This window comes from Oryzias latipes, chromosome 14 (genome assembly GCF_053564925.1).
Source record: "Oryzias latipes strain Hd-rR chromosome 14, Olatipes_Hd-rR_3.1".
NCBI classification, from domain to species: Eukaryota; Metazoa; Chordata; class Actinopteri; order Beloniformes; family Adrianichthyidae; genus Oryzias; species Oryzias latipes.
This window is the reverse complement of record NC_136250.1, coordinates 23,820,775-23,843,185: the sequence shown is the minus strand read 5'-3', so window position 1 is coordinate 23,843,185 and position 22,411 is coordinate 23,820,775. Positions and strand designations below refer to the sequence as shown.

The 22,411-nt window shown below is 39.8% G+C and overlaps 1 protein-coding gene across 1 annotated transcript in view; it reads left to right on the top strand.

Moving 5' to 3' along the window:
- Window positions 1–350: 350 nt before the first annotated feature.
- cxadr (CXADR Ig-like cell adhesion molecule) overlaps window positions 351–22,411 on the top strand; it is a 36,442-nt gene continuing 14,381 nt past the window's right edge. Inside the window, exons 1-2 of the mRNA XM_004076636.5 lie at window positions 351–590; window positions 21,894–22,063. Coding sequence (XP_004076684.1) covers window positions 539–590; window positions 21,894–22,063 — 222 coding nt within the window. The 5' untranslated portion in view covers window positions 351–538. The remainder of the gene's footprint in view (window positions 591–21,893; window positions 22,064–22,411) is intronic.

The window sequence follows — 22,411 nt, the reverse complement described above, 5'->3', positions numbered from 1 at the left end:
AAGAATTTAGCAAAGCAAGCATGACTTTATTCTCATAGGAAGCTGCTGAGCGGCAAATCTCTGTAGAGGAGATAACTGATGACACCTCAGATTCATGGAAAATCCTCAAGAGAGTCTTCTCAGAAAAAAATGTGGATTCGTCCTACCCATAATTAAAACAATGGTGTACTATTATGAGTCTCATTTCAATAGTCTAAATGTTCACTGGTGATGGAAAAACAAGGCCGTATTTTCTTTCTTAAGGCTAAACAAATGAATAAAATACGTCAAAAACGCGTTATTTGTCATTTATTTATGATAGAAAGTAATTTGATCTGATTGATAATGTGTCCGCTCTCACCAGCAGGGGGCGTCCGTCCGTCTATTACCAGGCCGTGTGTCACGTGACCGCCTCGGGCGCTCCGCTGTGCACCTGCAAGAAGAGCGGCTGGAGGAGGAGTGCAGTTTGGATGCTTCTGGGCTCGCGTCCGTGCTGGTGTTTTCCACAAGTTCCTCCGTAGAAGTTTTGGAAAGTGTTGCCGACATAAATTCCGCAGAGATGGCGCCTTCGACCCTGTGTCTGTGCGTGTTACAGCTGAGCCTGCTGGCAGGTAAGTTTCCAACGGCGGACTTGATGAATTTTTCAGTCAAACGGTGACGGTCAGTGCGGTATCATCGCGTTAGCCGCTCACGTCTCGTCGTTCCTTTTGTTAAAAACACGTAGAACTTTGGGTTGTTTTTACATCACTCGTAACAAAATAAGGTACATCTTTGCTATAATCTAATAAAATCATTCTGTAATATTGTAGAAATGTCTCTAAAGGGGAAGTTTAATCCTAGGTCAGTTTTGGCTAGCAAAAACAACAGAGTCGTCGTACGGTTGTGGATCGAAGCGGCCACAAACTAAGTTGAGGCAACTTGAGCCCCAGGTTTTCATCCTCATTAAACTACTCCAAATGTTTTCCACCTCTTTAAGAAACCGAACCGTTCATTTCGTTATTAATCTGAATGAACATGTATTCGATAAGGGAGCGAGAAGGGTTTGGTTCGCTCCCCCGGTGGACTTTCACACCGTCCCCGGTTGCGGTTCGGCATCCTTTAAAGCTCCAGGAGCCTTCAGGAACAGGCTCTCAGCGTCGGAAAATAGCGTATCGAGCGGCGGTAGAACAATGGATTGACCTGCTCTTAAACCTGTAGCTTCTTGGCTTCAAAGTTCTGACTTTTCTTCTCATCTGCTTACAGTTTAAGCTCCTCCGTTTGGAAGCAGACTCTCTAATAAAACACTTTAAGGCTTTTGGGGCTTTACTTTTAGTTTGTACTAATTTTTTTTTAATTAATATGAATGGTCTCGACCAAGTCAAGTGGTACGCTCCAGTTTGTTCAAATCTTGTGATTTTTAAACGGCAATAGAAAAGAAGTGAGTTTGTAATTGGATTTTCTGGTTTGTTTTCCTCAGCTTGGACTAAATGTGTTTGAGATATAATTGAATTATGTAGAGGAAGGGTGTGTCCGCTCTGCACTGGAATTTAGACTGAAACTCCAAGGTCACTCCTCCCACTCTGAATAATAGTCATGAAACTTAAGCTGTAAAAATATGGCTCTGGTTTACAGTGACGGTCGGCGATGGTTGATAACACATTTTCCCAGGTTTTAAGGAGGAAGATAAAGCCCATTTGTCCATAAATAAGTGTGTCTGGACTGACTGCTTGAGGACATCTCTGCATGTAGATGTTGATCTTGTTGAGTGTGATATCTGTTGTGTGCTTTATCTTTCTTTTTGTCTCATCATTCTCAGTGTTGTGGGCCACACAGCTCATTAGCATTTTAATAGCACAGTGGTCTAGTTTTTGGAGTGCAGTTCCACTTCAGCACACAGGAACAGTGACTGCCAGCATTCTTTCAACTGAGGAACACATCAGTGTTCAAACCTTTCTTTAATAGTAAAGTAATTAATGCCAGAATAGCAAGTACTTCTGCTCCATTTTTCTTGTTTGGCTGCTTTGTGTGGAGGATTGAATGAATTTGACTTGTTGAGCACTTCTCTTTTTTGGAAGTCCATTGTTTTCTCCCTGTTCTTTTCTGGTGACATTGTCTGATCGGAGAGAGTTTGAAAGCTCCTATTACAATAAAATAGATATTTTCTCCTGCTGCCCCTTAACTTGTTGAATCATAATGTTGAGAGGTTTTTCCCAAAGTATTTGCTTCTTTTTTATGGGAAAGCTTTGATCAAATTAATGAATACTACGTTCCAGCAGAATTTTACAAAATCATACAACAAACATCTCCTAATTTCATGTCCAACATCGTCCTTATTATGAAACCTCATCATCCGGTGTCCTGGTTGTTTTTCTTTGTTTCTATTGACTGTAAATACAATGGACAGCTTCTCCCTTCTCATGTTCCCCAATAGGAAGTACTGTTGCTTACCGATATGGGCGCCGCCATGTTGAAACCAGTCGACAGTGATTGGTCCGATTCGCTCTGAGTCATCGTATCTATAGCAACTACTGTCGCCATGACTCAGAGCAACTCGGAGCAATCACTGACTGGTTTGGAATATATGACTGGTTTCAACATGGTGGCGCTCGTTTCGGGAAGGTGTTTTTGTCTCATTGGGCTAGAGGTGGCGGTAAGGCATTTTCTATGGGCAGCGTCACACCTCGATTCATCCATTGTTTTGACAGTCTGTTTCCAAAGCTGAGTAGATATTGACCATTTTTGCCTCTTTTGCTTGCTCCAGTTTCTAGTTTTTCTGTGTTTTGACTTGAAATGTTGTCACTGCTTAGCTTGAAACATTTTTGGGAACTTGTTGAGCTGGTCACAAAGAGAAACAGCTGACTTTGTTTCCATGAAACATTACTCAGCGTGAAATGCATGATGGGAAGACGCTGAGCCTAATGTCTCTGTCCTTGAGTGTGTTTATCTCTCTGAGCACGCACAATTTTTAAAAAAACTTAATCTGAATATGGAAACCGTTACAGGATAATGGCTGTTGTCGTTCATGGATATGCTATCTTGTTGGTTCTATCACAGCTGATTAATGAATGATAGTTTTACATATATTCAAAAAAAATTCTTTTCAAATAGCCAGATGTTTAAAACCGAGCTACAGCATCTGTTCTCATGAGAATTAGTTGTTGTTGTTTTAATTTTGTTCTTCATGAGAATTTTAATCCAGTCTTTGTACTTAGTTAGGTACACTCTAAGATTTCAAATCAACCCAAGTTTGTGATTGTGTTAAAGACCCACTCTGATGAAAATTGTGTTTTTGATGTTTTTAACATGTTCTTGTGAGGTAGAAAATATGCCGTGAGCCACAAGATCCATTCTGATGCATTTACTGTCAGACAAATAGATCCGTGTACGTCTTTGTTTTCCTCGTCTGAGCCGGAATCTAGATCTAAACTGTACGGATGGATAGATCCTGTACTGCTCGCTTTTTTTGTTGCAGTGATAATGTTAGGTTTGGGGGTGTGATGGGCTGTAAGCTAGTGTCAGGGGGTGTAAATAGAGCTCTCAGTAACAGGAATGAATGGGGGGTCGTTCATGCTCCGCCCCAATAATCCTGCCCACAACTCAGAGGTGAACTTAGAATGGACTCCTGCCACTGTTTTTTTTAAATTTGGTTAAAAACGTCATAATCATAATAAAAAGACCACTAGGAACACTTTTACATCAAAATATTATTGGGGGGGGGGCAGTAATTCTTTGGAGTTTGCTAAAAGATGAAAGTTAAAAGATGAAAATCTTCTAAAGGGTCAACTAAAGGAAAGGAAGGTTGTTACTTTCTGTACGTTTTGCCAATACATTATGACATAGAGGACATAATGGTAGTTGACGCCATGCAGGCATCTAAAAAAAGTTTGGTGGAGTCACTAACAGGTCCACGTGAGCCCTTGTCATTGGCGTCATGCTGAGGTCACATTTCCTTGTCAGGACTCAGCAGTTTAACGTCAGTACTCCCTAACTCCTACCTCCTGTTGGCTGAAAAATGGACCAGTCCCCGCCACATCTTCAGCCGCTCTCCCTCCACAAGGAGCCCTCTTGTCCTTGAGAGAAACGGGGACGTGTGGAATCGGATTACACTCCAGGGACACTTTTCTGTTCCCCCTCTAACTGAAAGTGGGGACAGGTCTGCATGAATATTCACAACCCCATCCCTTCATATGTTACCAGTCCAGCCCCATCGAAGTCCTGTGCCAATTCTGGTCCAATTACATGGAAGTGTTAAATTCAGATCTCACCTTCACTGTGCTACATTATCCTCTCCTCCACCCTTCATTTCATATTTGAATTACTGAATGAGCAAATTACTGCCTTCCAGAGCGTCGATGAAAAGTGATTAATAGTGGTGCTTGCCTTGGAGTCCAGTTAATGGTTGTGAAGCCACTTTGTATTCAGAGCTCATTTCCTTTGCACAGGTAGGGAGTAAAGCTGCGTTAAAGCATTTTCCCGGCAACATTCTGCTTTAACCTTTCACTCAAACAATTCAAATGTTTGAGAAATGGATATTTCCACTTTTGTGTGTCACCTTTAGGAAATGACTAAATCGCCTTATCCAATCGTTGACTATTCTCACAATTGAGCTTTTCTAATCAATAGGAATAAAACACTAAATTCAGCAAATGTTTTATTTTTTGTTAATCAACTTGCATTTTTAGTTACAATAATATTCATCAGACAGATCAGATGAGTATATTCACTGTTCGTAATCATTAGCGTTACATAATATTGTGACTTGACTCTGTTCCAAGGAAGCGTAGAGCCTTTGTTCTGTGACACTGAGTCAGGTTTTTCGTGGTGTAATTGCGTCAACTGTTGATCTGCTTTAGGCACCATTGTCTTTTAAAGGTGTTGCAGATGGTTTAAAGCATTTTTTTTCCAACTTCCTTTGAGCAAAAATCTATTTTTACTAATAAACCAACAATGTAAAAAAAAGAAGCTTTACTTTGCATTAACAAAACACAGCCATTCTCACCAATGTGTCTTGAATAGGAATCAAACACAAAGGAAATGATATTTTATTATCTATCATTTATACCTATTCAGTGTGAAACCTGGGTCTGTTTGGATAAACACTGAGTGAACATCTTGGCAATGGTAAATGTTTTTCTTCTTCTTCAATGATTAGATGAAGTTTAATAAATTCCCCCAGCACACCTGAAAATCTCATGGCACACTGGTGTACCGCGACACACTGGTTGAAAAACACTGCTTTAAAGGACTGTTACCTTAATTACAGTATTGTGCGCTGCAACTCCCCTCTTTGTCGAACAGTATGTGAGATTATGGAACCACAAATACCCCCAGAGACATATTCAGTTTGTGCCATTCCTAGACCACAAACAAAAACACTTGCAAATTCCAACATTTAAGGCTCAAAAACTCCTGTGTCTCTCTCTTCAAACCATCTTTTCTTGATTTAGTGGATGCATCTTTTGTTAAACGGTGTCATGGGTTTGTCAACGCCAGTCTGTAGGGTCCATTGTCTTCCATATCGCTATGCTTCCCAGGTCAAACACATTTTCTTTTAATAGCTGGCTTAATCAGACATCTTCAGAGCTTGTTGATGACCTGGTGTGTTTTACAGAAGTGCAGCCTCCAAATAGACCTGTCACTGACATACGTAGCCTGTTAAAGATAAAGGTTCATACCTACGAGGTTGGTTCTAGCCTGTGATTCACCTAGTATTGGGAAGACCCAAGCCTGGATTATGAAACACCTTTGTTTTCCAAAACAGCACCAAGGTGTTGCCTGTTTACTGTTCAGGTCATTTCTTCCATCTACGAGGACAGAATCCCTCAAAGGTTAAGGAATGTCTTAGTCAATCTGTGCTTGTTACTCCCTTTAGTGGTGCATCCACTAAAGTGAAATGAAAACAGTGATTCTTCGAAAAGAAGAGGAATCATAGGAAAAACATCTAAAGGTCCCAAGTACAGAAATTAAACTTTAAGCAAAGCCCATTTCATTTTTATTTACTAGGTGCTTCTGGTTTTATGCGGACCAAATGCACTTTCTTTTTTTAGCAAAGTTAAAACGTTTAGCTTTAGCTGCTGTGGCTGCGGCTACAGTAGCTGGAGTTATTTTGACTGTTACTGTGTCTTCTTTCGTGCTATTACTGCCTAAAAGAAAGGAAAGGCACCACCTCCTCATTAATAAGACATTTGTCTTATCTAGTCATACATTTACCATTTACCGGTAGTTGTTAATAATTAGATGATCATTTGAGTTTTATTTTCAAGTGCTAAAATAATAAAGAACTTTTAGTTTTAAATCATTCCAACAAAATCACAAAGATTTTGGTCTAGATGGTTTTAGGCCAAATCCTCAGGCTAACATTAGGAATGTATTGGATTTTATGCTTTTTTTTTTCTTCTTTTTTTTGGAAAAGCTGTGCTATACTGGCTTCCATCAGTCCTGTCTTCATTCTTCAGATAGTTGAGCATGTGAATAACTTTGTGCTTATGAGAGAAAAATGTTCCTTTTAATATGTTTGATGGTAGGATTTGTCAGAAATCCTTTAAAAGGATGTTTTAGCACATCTCACCAATGCTTGGAACTTTTATTTATTTTACATTGTACACACCTCTTCTTCGCTGGCACTTGTATACCTGACAGGGATTTTGTAGATCAATAACAGGTTGAAGGTAGAACAGAGTCCAGATATGGCATATCTGAGTGTGATGGGACAACAGCAGGATGCTGACAAATGTAAGCTAAACACGGTTTGTTCTGACTGCTGAGAGATGGATACAGGGGTGGCAGAGGGGCAGTCTATCAGTTAAAACAAGGTCGCATCAGTGCTGACTTTCCCTGCAATCTTGAGTCCATCGCTCATCATCACTGTGTCTAACTGAAAGGGCGATAAACACCCCAAAGCGCATTCATCACTTAGCTACTTCATGCCTGGTTCCACAAAGCTCACAACGCCCTCTGCCCTTGATGAGTAATGACCAGCTCAGAGAGCAATCTCAGACGGATTTCTCCAGAATATTCCTCATCATTCTGTTGGGAATGAAGCAAAAGGAGGGAACGTTTGAGCTGTTTTGGCTCTAATTATTATTCTGACGATAACATTATGGTCTACTTTTCAGGCTTTCTCTGACACAGATTAACTGTTAGAATAATTCCATATGTGCCTCCGAAAGCAGGAGTGGAGTGGAATTAAGGGGATCACCATTGGGGCTAAAAACAGCTGTAAAGCCATTTTTAGCACTTTCTTTAATTGGAGACATTAGGTAAAGCTGACATGAGGTATTGTAGGAACCATAGTTGTGTGTACTGTATATTGAAAGACTATTTGGTGTGTTCACCATATACATTTCTATCTGCCTTTGTAACTATTTTTAAAGAAATACCACCAGACCAAATAATTTGTGCATAATGTTGTTCTAAACTATATTTATGGGCAGTAATTTCTGGTGTCATAGAGTTAATTTTGATTGTAATCCATTATTTGTTTGTAGGGTATCTTCTAGTATATTCTGAATCAAATTTGATAAATTAAAAGCATTCCCATCAGGCGTCAGTTTGTGACAATTGTTGTGACATTTGTATACCATCATGTCATTTAAATCTGCAAGAAAATTGAATGAAGGATTGAAGAATGCTGAATGGCACCCTGTCTTGCACACTGAGGGTATAAGTGGCTTCCCCAGTTGCCCTACTGAGGGATGATGCTTTTGGATACTTTGAATCCAAACTTATGATTTTATTGTAGTCGGAATGCGTAGAACGTTGAAAATTAGCTTCAGTGTTTTTAGAAGGAAGCCACAAAGTTTTGTTGAAAAGCTTCAAAAGAGCCAGCTGGGAAATATCTTAAAAATTCCATCTATATTTTTTTCCATTGTAAAATCGTTCCCAGTGGACTTTTAACTATGATTATGCAGCTGAAAGTAAAAATGGTACAGAAGTTAGCCTTGCTAATTTCCCAGCATGCCTTTGTTTACACGCTCTCCCCCTAGCGACAAGGGCCTAACAAGTCCAAGCCAACATTAGCGTGGCATAAAAAACTTGCAAGCAATAGAGGAGGTATCCAGCCGCACAGTTTCGAGCCAGATGGGAGCTCAGACTGGGAAACATACATGGATATATGTGACTGCAAGTGGAGGATTTAGAATTGGAACAGAGAAAGCTAGACTTTGGCCCGCCAGTGGCAGTCGCTGTGTTCAGTCTTTTTCAAACATCCAGTTCTCATCTTCTCCTGATCCAACGCGTTTTGAATAAAGAAATACTCAGAACCGAGGAAATGCCACAAGAGCACATTTAAAACACCAAAAACACTATTTTAATCGCAATGGGTCTTACTCTTGAATGGAGTTCATATTTAATTCAGATCTTTTTCGACTGCTTGTCTCTCTCTGTTGCTAATAATTCTAAAGTGAATCCCCACAGACAAAATGTGTTGTCTTTACACAAATCACTCTTTGTATGTAATTCCTCTTTGACCAAATGTTTGTGAAACATATGAATAAACAATACTCAATCTGCAGCAGGAATAGCTAACACACTGTTCCGCTTAATACTAAAACAAAGCAAACCTAAAAAAGATACCATAAAAACCTCATTGGTTTATAAATTGTAATATTTAGTAAAAATATTAAAAAAAAACGATTTTATGAAAGAATAATAAACAATAAAGCAGGATTATACCTCACCATAAAATAATTATGTAGCAAAATTACATAGTCACTAATGAATATTCTGTTCCAGTAAGTTTTCTCATTAACACATCGTGTTACAAGTTTATTGAGGTACAGCTTCTAGAACTTGGGTGTCACTCTGCTGTGAACAGCCTCTGCTGTCTTTTACACGCACAAATAAATATAATCTGTAGTTTTTATTTGGTTTATTTGCTGTAACAAGCTTTTTGGAAAAACATTGCATCATATTGGCAGACATGGTTATTTAACTGCTAATAGTGTAATAGGTGTAATAGTGAGGCAATCAACAGAGCTATGTGGATGTGGGTCGTATCCAAAAAACTATTTGGCGAGTCGTCCTTGTCGATGCCAAACAGTTTATGATGCTCCTGCTTAAGAATCCTGTTTGGAATCCTGGTCATTCTTGTTACTGGATCATTTCTGTGTGTGGAGGGTGTGAAGAAGCTCAAATGAGCAGTAAAACATCTAGACCTGAGGTCCAGTCACCCTGAAGAACCAAATCCTGGAAAAAAATAGCTCAATTATAAAAAGGTAGCCTTTGCTTGATGGTGAATTATACTGTAAATAGCCATTTAAATTTGTTGACAGGCATGGATAGCATATTAGTCTCTGTTACCACCCACTCTTTCATTTACACAAAAACCATTTGCTCCTCCACTGTCTTTTAGATTCTGTACGTTGTTGCTTTTCAGTTTAACACGTCTGACTGTTGCCACAGTGACCACACAAGACAACTGAGATGAGGAGCAACCAAATACAATTACCTAGGGAACAAAACTCCAGCATGTATAAATATTTAAAATTGTCCAAAGGTAACTTGTAATCTTGTTTGTTTCCAGTTCATAGGTATATAAAAAGTTGTGCTTGATGGTGCTGATAAATGTAATGTTTCTTGCGATCATCATCATGACTCCCCTGATAATTTGCATGATGCTTTATGATTTACAGTCACTTCCATGCTTAATGTTTCAGCATTGAGTAAGAGTGTCTTGAAGTTAAGTCACGGCATCTGGACATGGAAGATTTTAAGTCTGTATGCTTTAAGACAGAATCCGTTGATTTTCATTGGTTGCATAAACATTTCACTGCTGTAAAGTGTTGCATATCAGCGCAAAACTGCTTTTCTCCACTTCAGAATCTGCTAGAATTACTTTGAAATGGTTGAAGAGTTATAATGGTCGAAAGAATCTCTACTCTGGAGCTAAAGCTCTGGTGTTAAAGCATTAAGTACGAATATTTCATGATTTTTTGATGCCTTTGCAAAATACTGCCAAGGAGCCTCCTGGATTGTTGAAATAGTTTAAAATGAGCCCATTCGATTTAAATATATGAAGCTGTTTAGTGGTATGTCTTTGTAGAGTAAAGACAAATGCATTTTTTGTTTCTTAGGGCCGTGCACAGTGGAGATGCACATAACAAAAATGTATCCAAAAATGTCAGATTGTCTTTGCTCAAGAGAACCCTATCATTGCAACTTCAGTGTTGTTTTTTTAAGTCCCACTTTTCTCTTGTTTTTTAATGTTGGGTGTCAACAAGTCTGCTCAGAATTCTCTCTCCTTGTTGTGTCTGAGTGTGAGCTGGAGGCTTCAATAAACCCAGTGGTTTTCTTTAAGGTGTAACCACAACTGACAGTTTTTTTGCCTGCAGCTTCCTGCAGGGCTCTCACTCAGGAGCTTTTACAACGCCTGGTTCCAAGCGTCAGAGTGAAGAATGCACTCCAGTCTGCAGGATCAGGGAGGTTTTTTCCTTTTCAAAGAGGGAAAAAGGGATGATCCATCTTCTTATCTTTAACAGCAGCTTTATCTTGATGTCCTGCTGCTGTATCCTTCCACACACAGGACAGGAAGGGACTGTCTGTGTTGTTACACCTCCACAAAGACCTCTACTCCCACTGATTTAGACAGGCCGAGCATTGACTCAGAGAGAGGAGGTTTAAATCCATGTAAAGAGGAATGGACATTTCAGCATTTATGTTGGAGCGCATTGTCAATAGGCCTGTTTTATCTTGGTCCACAGGACTTTTTCATTCGAAGTTAGATCTATTTTTCAATGAATTGGGAACAAAAAGCTTATATACAATATCAGAGGTTTATCATGCATGACAAACCTGTTTTATTCTCTTCAACTTGTTGAAAGAAAACACTGCATTTGGCCAGTAGAACTTGTATGTCTGTCACAAAAAAATTCTATACAGTGTTCTCTCATTATTGTAGTGGTTATGTTCTAAAGATAACCCGCGATAGGTGAAATCAGTGAAGTAAAATTTATAGATATTTTTAAGGTGGAAAAACTCATCACTACACACTTTCTACTCCTTTCTCTCTTGTTTAAACTCTGAATGTTATAGCCTTCCTAATCTTAAAAATTAAATGAAAACAAAGATCTGATAGGGATAAAAGATTTATTTAGATTCGATCAGCTGAACGCATTCTGTACTGGGTAGGGTTGTGCCAATGGACGATACCATCGTCCATCTGGTGGCTGACTGACATCACGATGGAGAGACACCATCGTGATGCCACGCCCCCGCCACGCTGCGAGTCGACACCATATATCTTGGTCGGATTAGAATTCAACCGTGGACATGAGGCCCAGAAAAACTTTTTCCGATTATAACAACTGTTCAAATGGGGCACACTTTCAGTCGGAATAAATCATTCGCACATGCGCAGGATTGACTAAGGCTACATACATAGATATGCGGCAGCTCTGTAATATCCTATATGATCTTCTAAACATGCTTTTATTAATGTTACGGTTATTATGAAGCGCATGTATGCTCATCATTTTAATTTTAATCCGTGTGGTCGGTGCTTTTTCTGTTGAAGTACGGAGCCGGAAGAAGCCAGGCTAAGAGAGGCTAACACGGGATAACAACATTTAGCCTTTGTTGAACATAAAATCCACGCGAGAAATGCTGCAATCTGCAGCTTGGTTGAACGTAAATATGTGGGAATGACATCGGCCTTGATTTTGTCGGGGCACGACTGGAAACACAAATCCACATGATTGTTTTAACGGTTTCTAAGGACTGAGCGACATTTCTGCTTTGAAAAGCTCACACACTGCCCCAAAGCCACTGTGTGAGCTGGCGGTCCGAGCTCTACCCGGACACACACTTTTACTGGAAGACCCGGTTCTCCTGAGTTTGGTAGCTCGTTCACGTAGAGCTGTGGGACGGATGGCAGTCCGAAGTCTCCCACACATAGCGCACACATAACAAAGCATCCTCCCTTCCCCTCAAACACAAAGTCCGTCTGCTCTGCTCAGAGACACGGTCGCTCAGTCAACCGGTCCACCTGACTAATCACGTGCATGAGCGGACTACTTCTTTTCTATTTTGTTAGTTAGTTGGGAAATAAAATAAATGAATAAAGTAAAATAACGAATAATAATTATATAATAACGAAAAATTTAATTATGGTCCATCCCGATGGTTTACTGCAAACATCGTCCAACCCTAGTACTGGGAAGAAACACAAAGGAGATCGATTGACAAGGTCAATTGAGGTGTTTATGATTGTCCTGTAGGATTATTTATAGGAATTACATTTGTTTTTTTACACTTATGATAGCCTTTGGTTCTTGTTTCAAAACATCGAGTTTTAAAAGTTACATTTAATGAGGAAGGACTTCCTTATCTCATACATAGTGAAGGGAGTTATTATCATGACTTGCACTAAATTCCTCCAGATTCCTCCAGACAGTCAGGAAATTGCTGAGCTCTAAAAAATTCCAGTTCTGTGAAGTGACTCTTCCTTTGAATACTCTCAGGTAACATAGCAGGTCAAACTGTAATGACGTTTGTTTTAGGGGTTCTAAAGGGTAGTTTCAGTTTTATTTTAAAGTAAACATTTTAGTATTTTGTTCACACTTTATCTGCCTCTTTCTTCTTGATGAACCCTTGTTTGCCTCTCTATAGGCAGGCGTTCTGTTTTCTCTATTGGAAACCCTTTGAGCTTTGAGAAATGTCCACTCAGAGCCCATCAGTGGATGAATGAAACGGCTGCGCTCTGCTGATCCTGTGTCCCGGTGTTGGATCAGCAAAGTTGCCTCCTGATCACAGTTGGCTTTTTGCCCTGGGGCCCCCGGCTAAGGTTATGGTGCCGACATAAGCCTGGCTTCTATCAGACACGTTATTTATTTTGGGGGTTGGGAGAATAGAAAGTCTTGTGTCAGTAGAGACGGCCCATGGCTGTTCCTCTGACAGACATGTGCTTTTCATTTCTCTTTTGAAGTTCACAGTAAGCTTGGAAGCTTAGAAGACAAACATCTGCTCGGACCACAAGTTGTTTCTTTTGCCATCCCTGCCTAATCCGTGTCTGTTTTGAATTTTACCAGAAAGGTTTTTGGGCTGTGGATGTCAGGTTTTCAGCTCGTTTAGTTAGAAACATGTGGTGAGCACAAACTTCCCAATTGAAGCTGCAAAAACTCATTCTTATGATTATCCACAGGCTCACGATTTACTGTATTTAAATGTTTACCTTGTTTAACTAATCTTAAATGATTATGATAACTGCACATTTCTCAGTTTCATACTATTTTTGCACACAGCCTCCCAATGTTTACTTATCTATAGCAGCCAAAAATGAATAGGAAAGGATTTTCTTAATACCCTTCTGGCATCTTGTGGTGCAAAAAGCTCCTGTTTTGAAGGTCCAGGCATGAAAATGTTTTGTTTCTGTAAAACTCATCCAAATGGATTTACCTTTCTGTATGAATGACTGTGAAGGGAATTTTTTCATTTCAGTTTAGGGTTTCCTCAGTGTGGTTATGCTGCTGTCAGCCTTGCAGCAGAGCAAACCCCAGCATTGTTTAAAGCTTTCCATGTCCCTGTGCTCTATCCAGTCCTGAAGGATACGGGCCTTTGTGTGTGCGTGCGTGTGTTTGTGTGTGTGCGTGCTTTTTGTGCTCTCAAGATGCTCTGCATTGTTATCTTTAGGGGGGTTCAGATAACTTTGCATAGGGAGGATGGGATGTGTAGTTGGATAAAGCAGCTTTTAGTGGGTTTAGAGATTGCAGTGATTCATATTAGCAGAGGTCTTAAAAATCCAAACTATTGTTTAATTTTAAAGAATGTGCTTTTGCTGAAACGTTTAGCTTCTCTGTTGGGAACCTTAAAACATTCCAGAAGGACGTATGTATTTGGTAAAATGTTATTCATAAGACAAAAGTTTCTTTAAATGTGTTAAAAATGAGAAAACTAATTTAGACCGAATTGAGGCTGTTGGATTCCCACTCTAACTACATTTTTTTTCAGTTGTAGTAATGTTCCCAGTGGTCTTCCAATTGTGATTATGCGGTTAATGGCTAAAATTTAAAAAGCCTCTGTTGTTTTTTTTAAACCTTGTGCTATCCTATGACCCCATCCTTCCATTGACGTGTTCTCCCTACCATGACAAAGGTGGATAAAGGTGGAAAGATTTCATGTAATCCATGGACACCAGTGAAGATCACAAATCATTGAAGCAAAAAGGTTCAGAGCACTGTCTAGTGGGTCTAGATGACCCAACTCCCAATGTTAAAGTGCCTAGGATAGCACAAGGGTTACGACATATGTTCTGAGCTGCAGGAGTTATTGGAAATTTGCTTTTGGGTAGTGGACGGGACCATTGGCGCTGAAGTTAGCTTTGCTAATTTCCCAGCATGCCTTTGTTTACACTTTCTACCACTAGCGCCAAGCACCTCACAAGCCCAAGCTAACACTAAACATCATAAACGGACAAAATCTTTAACATCTTTATTCAGTTTTTCATCCACATTTATAATCACGTACTTGAGACAGGTCTGTAACAGGTTTTCCCTAAAACTATGTAGACTGATCACCAGCTGTCTTAAACTAATTTGGCAGAATGTGCAGAAGTTGTTGAATCCACTGCTTAAATGAAAGAGAAAACAGGAGAAAATCAGAATTATTTTGTGAGGAGCAAACTTTATAGATGCAGGAGGAGTTGCAATCTTTTCAGGAGATTCTACTTCTACCCAATGGAAAAAAGTGCTGAGCTACAGATCTGTAGCATTATCTGCAGATTGTGATGAGAACAGAGTGGAAGGAACACATTGTCGATTATTATGTAGCAGATATAAACGCTTGAGACATTAAAAAAACCAGGGTGAACATTTAAGCTTAATTCTCCCTGTTTTAGCGTCTAGAAAACTATTTGCTACTGCAGCAGCTCTTTAGAAAAGTTTGCAAAAAAGATGTTAGCCATGGTGGACATCCCCCTTATGCTTCAGATCATTGAGCCACACCCTTTTCCCTTCATGATTTTATTTTATCTTAATGCAGCTGATGTTTATTGTAACTCGTATTTGGCTAGAAGATAAAAACTCCTTTTCTGTAGTGAGAACCTGCAACTCCTCTTCTACTGCCTTTCAGCAGTTCATATTTTCCCACACTTATCTATAAATGGCAGTACTTTCCCGTGTAACTATGTGGTTTACTAGTTAATTAGTATATTGATTTTAAAATGTAATTGTAGTAATTGCTTTTTTTCCCCCAAGAGAAGAACAGCAGGTTTATAGTTAAACCTAGCTTTTCCAAGTGAAGTAATTAAATCAGATTTAATATCGCTGCTGTTCATGGACACGCCGCCAATTGAATTGTGCGGGCATTAATGTACATTGTATCAAGCACATCCCCCACAGAGGGTTCTAACTGCTGTCAAATGCTCTGTGGACCGTTGAAAGTGATGTCGTTCATCATCCCTTCATCATTTAATGTTCAATTACGTCAAAACAGCCTTTAGGTCATCTGCATTGAGGACTGGTGTCAGCTACAAGCTCCTGAAAATGAAGCTTTCATGCTGCTTTACAGCGCCATCAGTGCGGTTCAGTGGCTACAGCCCCTGCAGCTCTCAATAAAGATTTTTTTCATGGAACCCACATGGCCGCACTTAAAATGATAACTGCATTAGTGCCAGTGTGAACATTGGGAATCTCTTCTGGAACAAAAAGCCTAAGTAAACGGTAGCCTTCAATCTACTGAAGTCCTTCGGTGTTGCCCATTTTAAATGTAATCTAATGAAACCCACACAGACAAAACTTCACGTTCTGTGTCCAAACTGTTTTTGGTGGATGTTCTGGCAATCATAATGATGATCGTCAAATTATTATACATCATCTCTGTTGAAATGCATGTTTGCTGCATTTTTGTTGTTACTCCTTTGTACCAACTTAAAATATGGTGAACCTACACTTGTCACTAAGGCCGAATCCAAATTCATTCCATAGCATTACAGCTTTAGCCCCCAAACTGTCTGAATTCCCACCCTAAGCCATAACTACTAAAAAACTAAAAACCCTGGGTGGGTGGCTGCCTGGAGCGTGGGGCGGGTCTCCCTTGGGGGTCCTGACTGGTGCCTGTGGTTGGGGTGGGGGGGATGCCCAAAACTCCTGGGTTGTGGTGGGGCTTGTCTGGGGTTGTGGCGGGGCCCCGCATTGGGCCCTCCCGGCACGGTGGGAGTTCTCTCGCTGTTTCAGCTAATAACTTGTTTCTTGTCATGTATAACATTTTGTAGAACTTCTTTTAGTATTTTTCTGTCCTTTTAGACTCCAGTAGTCACAATAAACGGCCTCCTTCCCTGAGTTCTGCTGGTGGCTTCTTTCTAATTTAGCGTGAGTTTTCCTCTCCACTGTGGATCATTTCTTGCTCAGTAAGGGGATTACCTTGAAAACCCCCTCAATGTTATTTGTTGGTCATTCATATAGTGTATTAGTAAAATTCAGAGAAGACAGTTGAGTCTTATAGAAATGATTGGATTATGATGTGTGTAATGAGGCTGGCTTGATTAGATTTAATATTTTGTGTAAGGATCTTGGTTGTTTTCTGGTTTCTTGAGAAGTAAATTGACTTGAAATGATTCTTATTAAAGCTATTGGTCCTTTTTGACTGCACCAAACAGGACTGTCTCTTTTTTCCTCTCAGGTTCCTCCTTTCAGCTGTAAAGTCAACTTTCAGGTCGTCTTAAAGACCCCTTCGGCTGTTTTTTTAACTTTTAAAGGGCCTTTTCCAAAGCCACAGATGGCTGACTGTCAAGAATTTCACACAATGACTATGGTAAAGTTGGATGAAGACTGCTATTTTTAGGCTGTTTATTATGGTTAAAAATGAGTAATGTATAATTAAGTGGTTAAATTGACTAAGGTGCTCATTATACCTGTCAAGTCTGCCCAAGGAGTGCAAACATTGCTGAAGTGTACATTTCACAAGCAAATGATAAAGTAGTGGTTTTTAAAACTTTCTGCTAAAGACCAATTTTTGGGTTTATGTTGACGAAAAAATAGTCTAGTTTTCTTGTTTGTTTGTGTACTCCACCTCAAGAGGTTGGGATTGACTGTGGTACAGAGGTAGAGCGGCTGGCCTCTGATCGTAGGGTCAGTTCCTTGGAAAAGGCACAAAACCCCACTTAACTCCCAGTGGCCTTTGCATTGCAGCTCTGCAGCCATTAGTTATGAATGTGTTTAGACAGACACATTTATAACCAATGGCTTAAATGGGAGTGTGCATTTTCTGTCTGTGGTTATGTATTGTAGTGTTAAAAAAGATGATACAATATTTGGACAAAGTATCCCCCCCCCCCCCCCCCCCCCAACAGTTATTCAGCTCTTTATGGCACATCACTGGATTAAACAATATTAAATCGACCTTTACTTAAAAAAATAATACATCTTATATTTTTTTATATTAAAAAAAACAGCTGTTTCTTAGTTATTTATTGTAGTAAACATTTTATGGAGGAAAGTTCCACCTTTGTTTATTTGTATCTTTAGTTACTAAATAAAATTGGTTTTGAATGGACATAAAAAAAAACATAATAATGGAATTGTGAATCAGTCAGATTCTGTCAGTATTTTGGCATTAATACCCAGCTCTACTATTTACAATAATATTATAATGAGAACTTTTTGCATTGCTGAATAATATTGAATTTATTTATTTTTTTGGAAGGATTAAAGGATTAAATGTAGTAATATATGTAACAATATTGGAGTGCTTTTAGATTATTTCAGTTTACTTAGTTGAAATTCATTTTAAATTCATTTGTAAGTGTTATCTACTCTGACTTCCTTAAGCTGTAGTGAGATGAAAGCTTACAGTTTCTTCATAAATCTTTCTTTTCTATCTTCTTCTGTTCTCACACCGTCTCTGCTTCTTTGGCCATGTCTCTCTGCCTCTGCCATGCTGTCTCTTAAGCACCACGGCAACCTCCTTAGAGGGGTTGGTTGCCAGGAGACAAGATTCTCTCCCCATTGTCTGTGACAAAGGTGGAGGGGAGTGGGTGCTGGGGTTACAATCAGCAGGACTGCAGAGACTGGAAGGCCAGGGGACTTGCCCTCCACAATCAGTTAGAAAGAGGGGAGGCCTGACAGGAAGGAGCATAAAAGGGTTTGTGGGTGAGAGCACAGTGACCTCCCCCAAGACTCTAGGTCCCCCAGTCCCCATGTTGGGTTTGTCTGTTGTGATGGAGTCCAGATGAAATGAGTGGTGCACAGATACACAGACTGCCTTCAGACAGACTTTCTTTTTTAAATCTAATGTTCCCCCTTCACATTCACCGATCCGTTGCTCCTGGATCCCAGACACATGTGAAAACCCAAACACACCTATAACATACATACATCTCACTTATGAAATTTGTGTCACTGGTTTGCATGGATGGCTGCACTATGCAGCGATTCATTATTCACCCTCCTCCTTGGCCTGTAATGACAGCATCTCATCAGTCGATTATATTAGTTTGAGGGAAGAAGGCCAGTTTGCTCTAGCTGTGCTGCCATTACTCTAAATAAAGTACGTCACTCGCTCTGTTTAGGCCAATGATTCTGTGCTGCAGCGCCTCGGCTCACCAAGGTCTACCAGTCATGCTCCAGGGTTCACATGCTGCACAATGATTGTGCTGATAGCTGCCTGGTAATTATTAACTTTTACCTTGCCAAAAGACACTTTTATTTCACAAATAGAAGCCAGACTAGTGGTTTCTACCTGGTGGCAAATAATAAATAAACTAGCCCTTAGCCTAAATTACATTTTTTTTCAGTACATTTATATGGAACCTAATTAGATGCGTACATGTGTTTGTGACAAGTGTTTTTGCAGATAACGCTGAGCGATCTGATCCGAAATGTTTCATATCTGTTTATTTGAAACATGATTCCATGTTGTTGACCTGCTGGTTTTTGTCATTAATGCGATCAGTACTCTGAGAAAAACACAGAAAAAAGGCTTCCGGGAGCAGAAACAAACAGAAGAAGAACCTTATTTGCTGTAGGTTTGTTGATATTTGAGCTGCATAAAGGACCAAACGGTGGGGGTGGGGTGGGGTGGTGGGGGGGAGCAATGCCAGAAGCTGCAGGGACAGCTGAAGATAATATTTTAAGTGAATTGCTCTTCCCTGTCCCCTTAACGACAGGTACTAACGCTGACGCTCCACAGCCAGCAACAGAAACGGAGCAGATGTTACGTAATCAAACTCTTGAGATTATGAAAATGCATAAACCAGGCAGGATAAAGTAAGTGGAAGTACCATCTTATTTGACTAAAAAATTGGTTCATACAAGCAAAAAATTAAAAATTCAGTACATGAATTCTTATTACAACCTCATGTTATGGTAAATGGTGTTGACTTGTATAGTGCTTCATGACATTCTTAGGCCCAAAGTGACAGTTCCATTTACCCATACACCTTCACGCAGCCTAAAGCTGCGTTCACACGGAATGAGATTTTTGATAAATTAATGTACAGATGTGATCATAAAACCTGCGGTGCGATTTGAGCATCGGGTGGGGCGCGTCTGTCCGGCGACAGCACGATTTGAGCGTCACAGCACGATTCCAAAGTCGGAGAATCTGAACTTTGGCAAGGACGACACATCATTTCAACCAATTAGGGACTCGGCTTAGGGCACGTGATGTGTTCAGTGACACGGTCAGCGGGTGGTGTCCAAATCCAACATGGAGAGAATTTGATCGTTGTCCTCCTGAACTTTACATTTTTCCTTATTTCATCAAGACAAATAAAAAAGGTCCTCTAATTTTATTTTTATTTTTTCCTTCTTGGACTTATGCGCAACAACAAGTCGTCAAACTGGGACACAGAGAGACGGAAACCTAGCAAAAAGCAGCCATCATTCATAAGTAGCTCCTGTCTGAAGCTCCTGTCAATATCCCAGTGCAGTAATGTTTACCAGGGGTAACCACTTCCAATAAAAAGTCTTTGTAAATACACGCTTCGGGCTCCCGCCTTCAAAATTCTCACATTAAAGCATAGCTACTCAAGTTTCTACGACCATTTTCAGACTGAAGATGCAAAACGTGGGACCAATGAATGCGTGTCGACAGTTATACCAAGACGAACTAGCAGGGAATTGGTAGTGAGGTATGGAAAGTGTCCCTTTTAATTCATGGATGTGCCAGCCATTTGAAAATTGATCATGAAGGAGAAATTAATAATTGCTGTTCGTGCTCGGCTGGAATTCTACGGCTGGAATATACGAAGACACAAAGTCTTTCGCATATCGAAATAGATCTGTGAAAGAAAAAGCCTAGAGCAAGATTCACCAGATTTGCACCGTTTTGACATTTCACACCAGCTTCTCACAACTGTAGGTGGAGGACAATTGCTAGTATTTAGTAGAAAAAGAAGAGGAAGCCCCTCCCTCTTGTTTAGTGTAAACACCATGGGCCAAACGCTCATAAACCCTTGTTTAGCGCGTTCTTGAAGGAGCATCACATGCCCGGTGTGTCTGTAGCTTTAGATGTACTAGTAAGCAAGATATAACCAGGAAGTAGCACTGTTTCTGTGTTTTGTCCCTGCATGAAAAAGACCTGTTGACGGTCTGTAATGTTTGCTTGATTAAAATCAAACAGGCTATGTGCTTTCCTGGCAGAAATAAATTGCTTCTGTAACCCATTTCTACTGGCTTCATTTTTCTGTCAGAATGTTGTTTTCTTGTCAAGAAAATATGTGATACTTTCGGCTTTTATGGATTTGTGATAAATTATCACAACTTTCACTCATGCAGACAGCAAGGCAAATATCCACTTTGACAAAGATGGACGTATGTTTTGTTTTGCTGCCTTTGGAGATGATTGTTGCTCCGGCTCTGTGGGTCAGAATCCGTTCACGGAAACTACCAGCATGCAACTCCAGTAGCCAGAGCTAGTTTTCGGTCTTCATGGTTGGCTCCAAAGGCTTTAGGACTTTTGAAAGTGGGAGAGATTTACACATATATCATAGTAGGATTTTTACCAGAGCTTAGAATAAAACTGTGAAACGCATCCGTTTGGACAGAAGGGTCTACTGAGATAACCCGTTTAGTTGGATAAAAAATATCTTTGTAAGATATTTGTTTGTGCATGAATGTAATCTTGATTTTTAACAATTTGGGAGAAGACGTTCTGTTTTTGTGTCAGGTTAAACTAACATGACTCATGGACATTAGCTTTGATTACTTTTTCAGTAGAGCGTTTTATTTACATATGGAGTGTTTGCTGTCATTCATGGCAAGTGTGAAACATTGTGTCATGTGACAACTACATCCTCCTTGAGCCGTATTCATGTTTCTGGCTTTTTGTTCGGTATAAACCAGATATAAAACCGATTTTGCCACCAGGAATTTTCATGTATTCATTCAAAGAATGATTTTAATTTTTATGCTCATATGCTTACTTGCATTCAAATTGACGCTGGCAGTGACATATTTGTCTGTAGTTTGCATCTGTTTTGGATACTTCCCGAAAACATCACCTTAGAAACGACAAGGAGGACCAATCTATTTATCCTAATTTGAGGATTCCACTGCTGGTAAATGTTTTATAACACATAGTTTTATTTTGTGATTGAAATTATGAAATATAAATATTTGTAACAGCAGTTCGGTTTGAATTTTTCTACAAGATGCAACTTTGCTGTGAGTCTGTATATTCACAGTTAGATTGAGGACATCATAATCTGAAATAGAAGTCAGTGTTACCGTGCCAGCGGTGATCAGGCACACTTCTCTATTTTGTGGGTAATACATTTTCTTGACTGCTGCAAGCTGCTCTGCATTTACAGAAGGTTCTTTTGTGGTTGGTTGTGGCTCGTCAGGGAGCAAATAGACTCATGAGTGTCGTGTCGTTTCTAAGATCTGTCAGGAGAAATGTTCTAATTGTATCAGCATACCTTTACAAAGTCACACCTGCTGAAAAGTCTAGCAGTCTGCAGTTTTTCAACTTAAACATACTCTGCTTGTGCCTCTATCCTCTAGGTTTTGCCTCGGGTCTGCAAATCACGTCTCCTGGAGGGATATCCTTAGAAAAAGCCAGTGGTGAAAGCGTGACCCTTGACTGCCAGTTTAAACTGGATACAGAGGATTCTGGACCACTGGATATTGAGTGGAGCTTGCTGGCCTCCGACAATCAAAAAAACGATGAAGTGGTATGTGCCAAGGATTTTTTTTTTTAATACTTTGCCTTATTGTGACTCACATAAGATGTACTGCTTTAATCTCAGCTGGATAAAAACATATTCAAGTACTCACTGCAGCTTTCCACGAACCTCTATATCTGAGACTAGCTCTGTAACGCTTTGGGTGCTGCATTTGTAGCACTTAATATTTTGCTCCTTTCATTCCGTTCTATGGATTAATGTATTCCTACAGCTTCCAGGTGCTTTGTTGTTGTCCTTTGTGTTCAAATTTTGTACAGCTTGGTTAATATTGTATACTTAAATAGTGCTAAACAGAACAGGCACCTTCAGATCCACAGTAATACTGAGTGATACGGC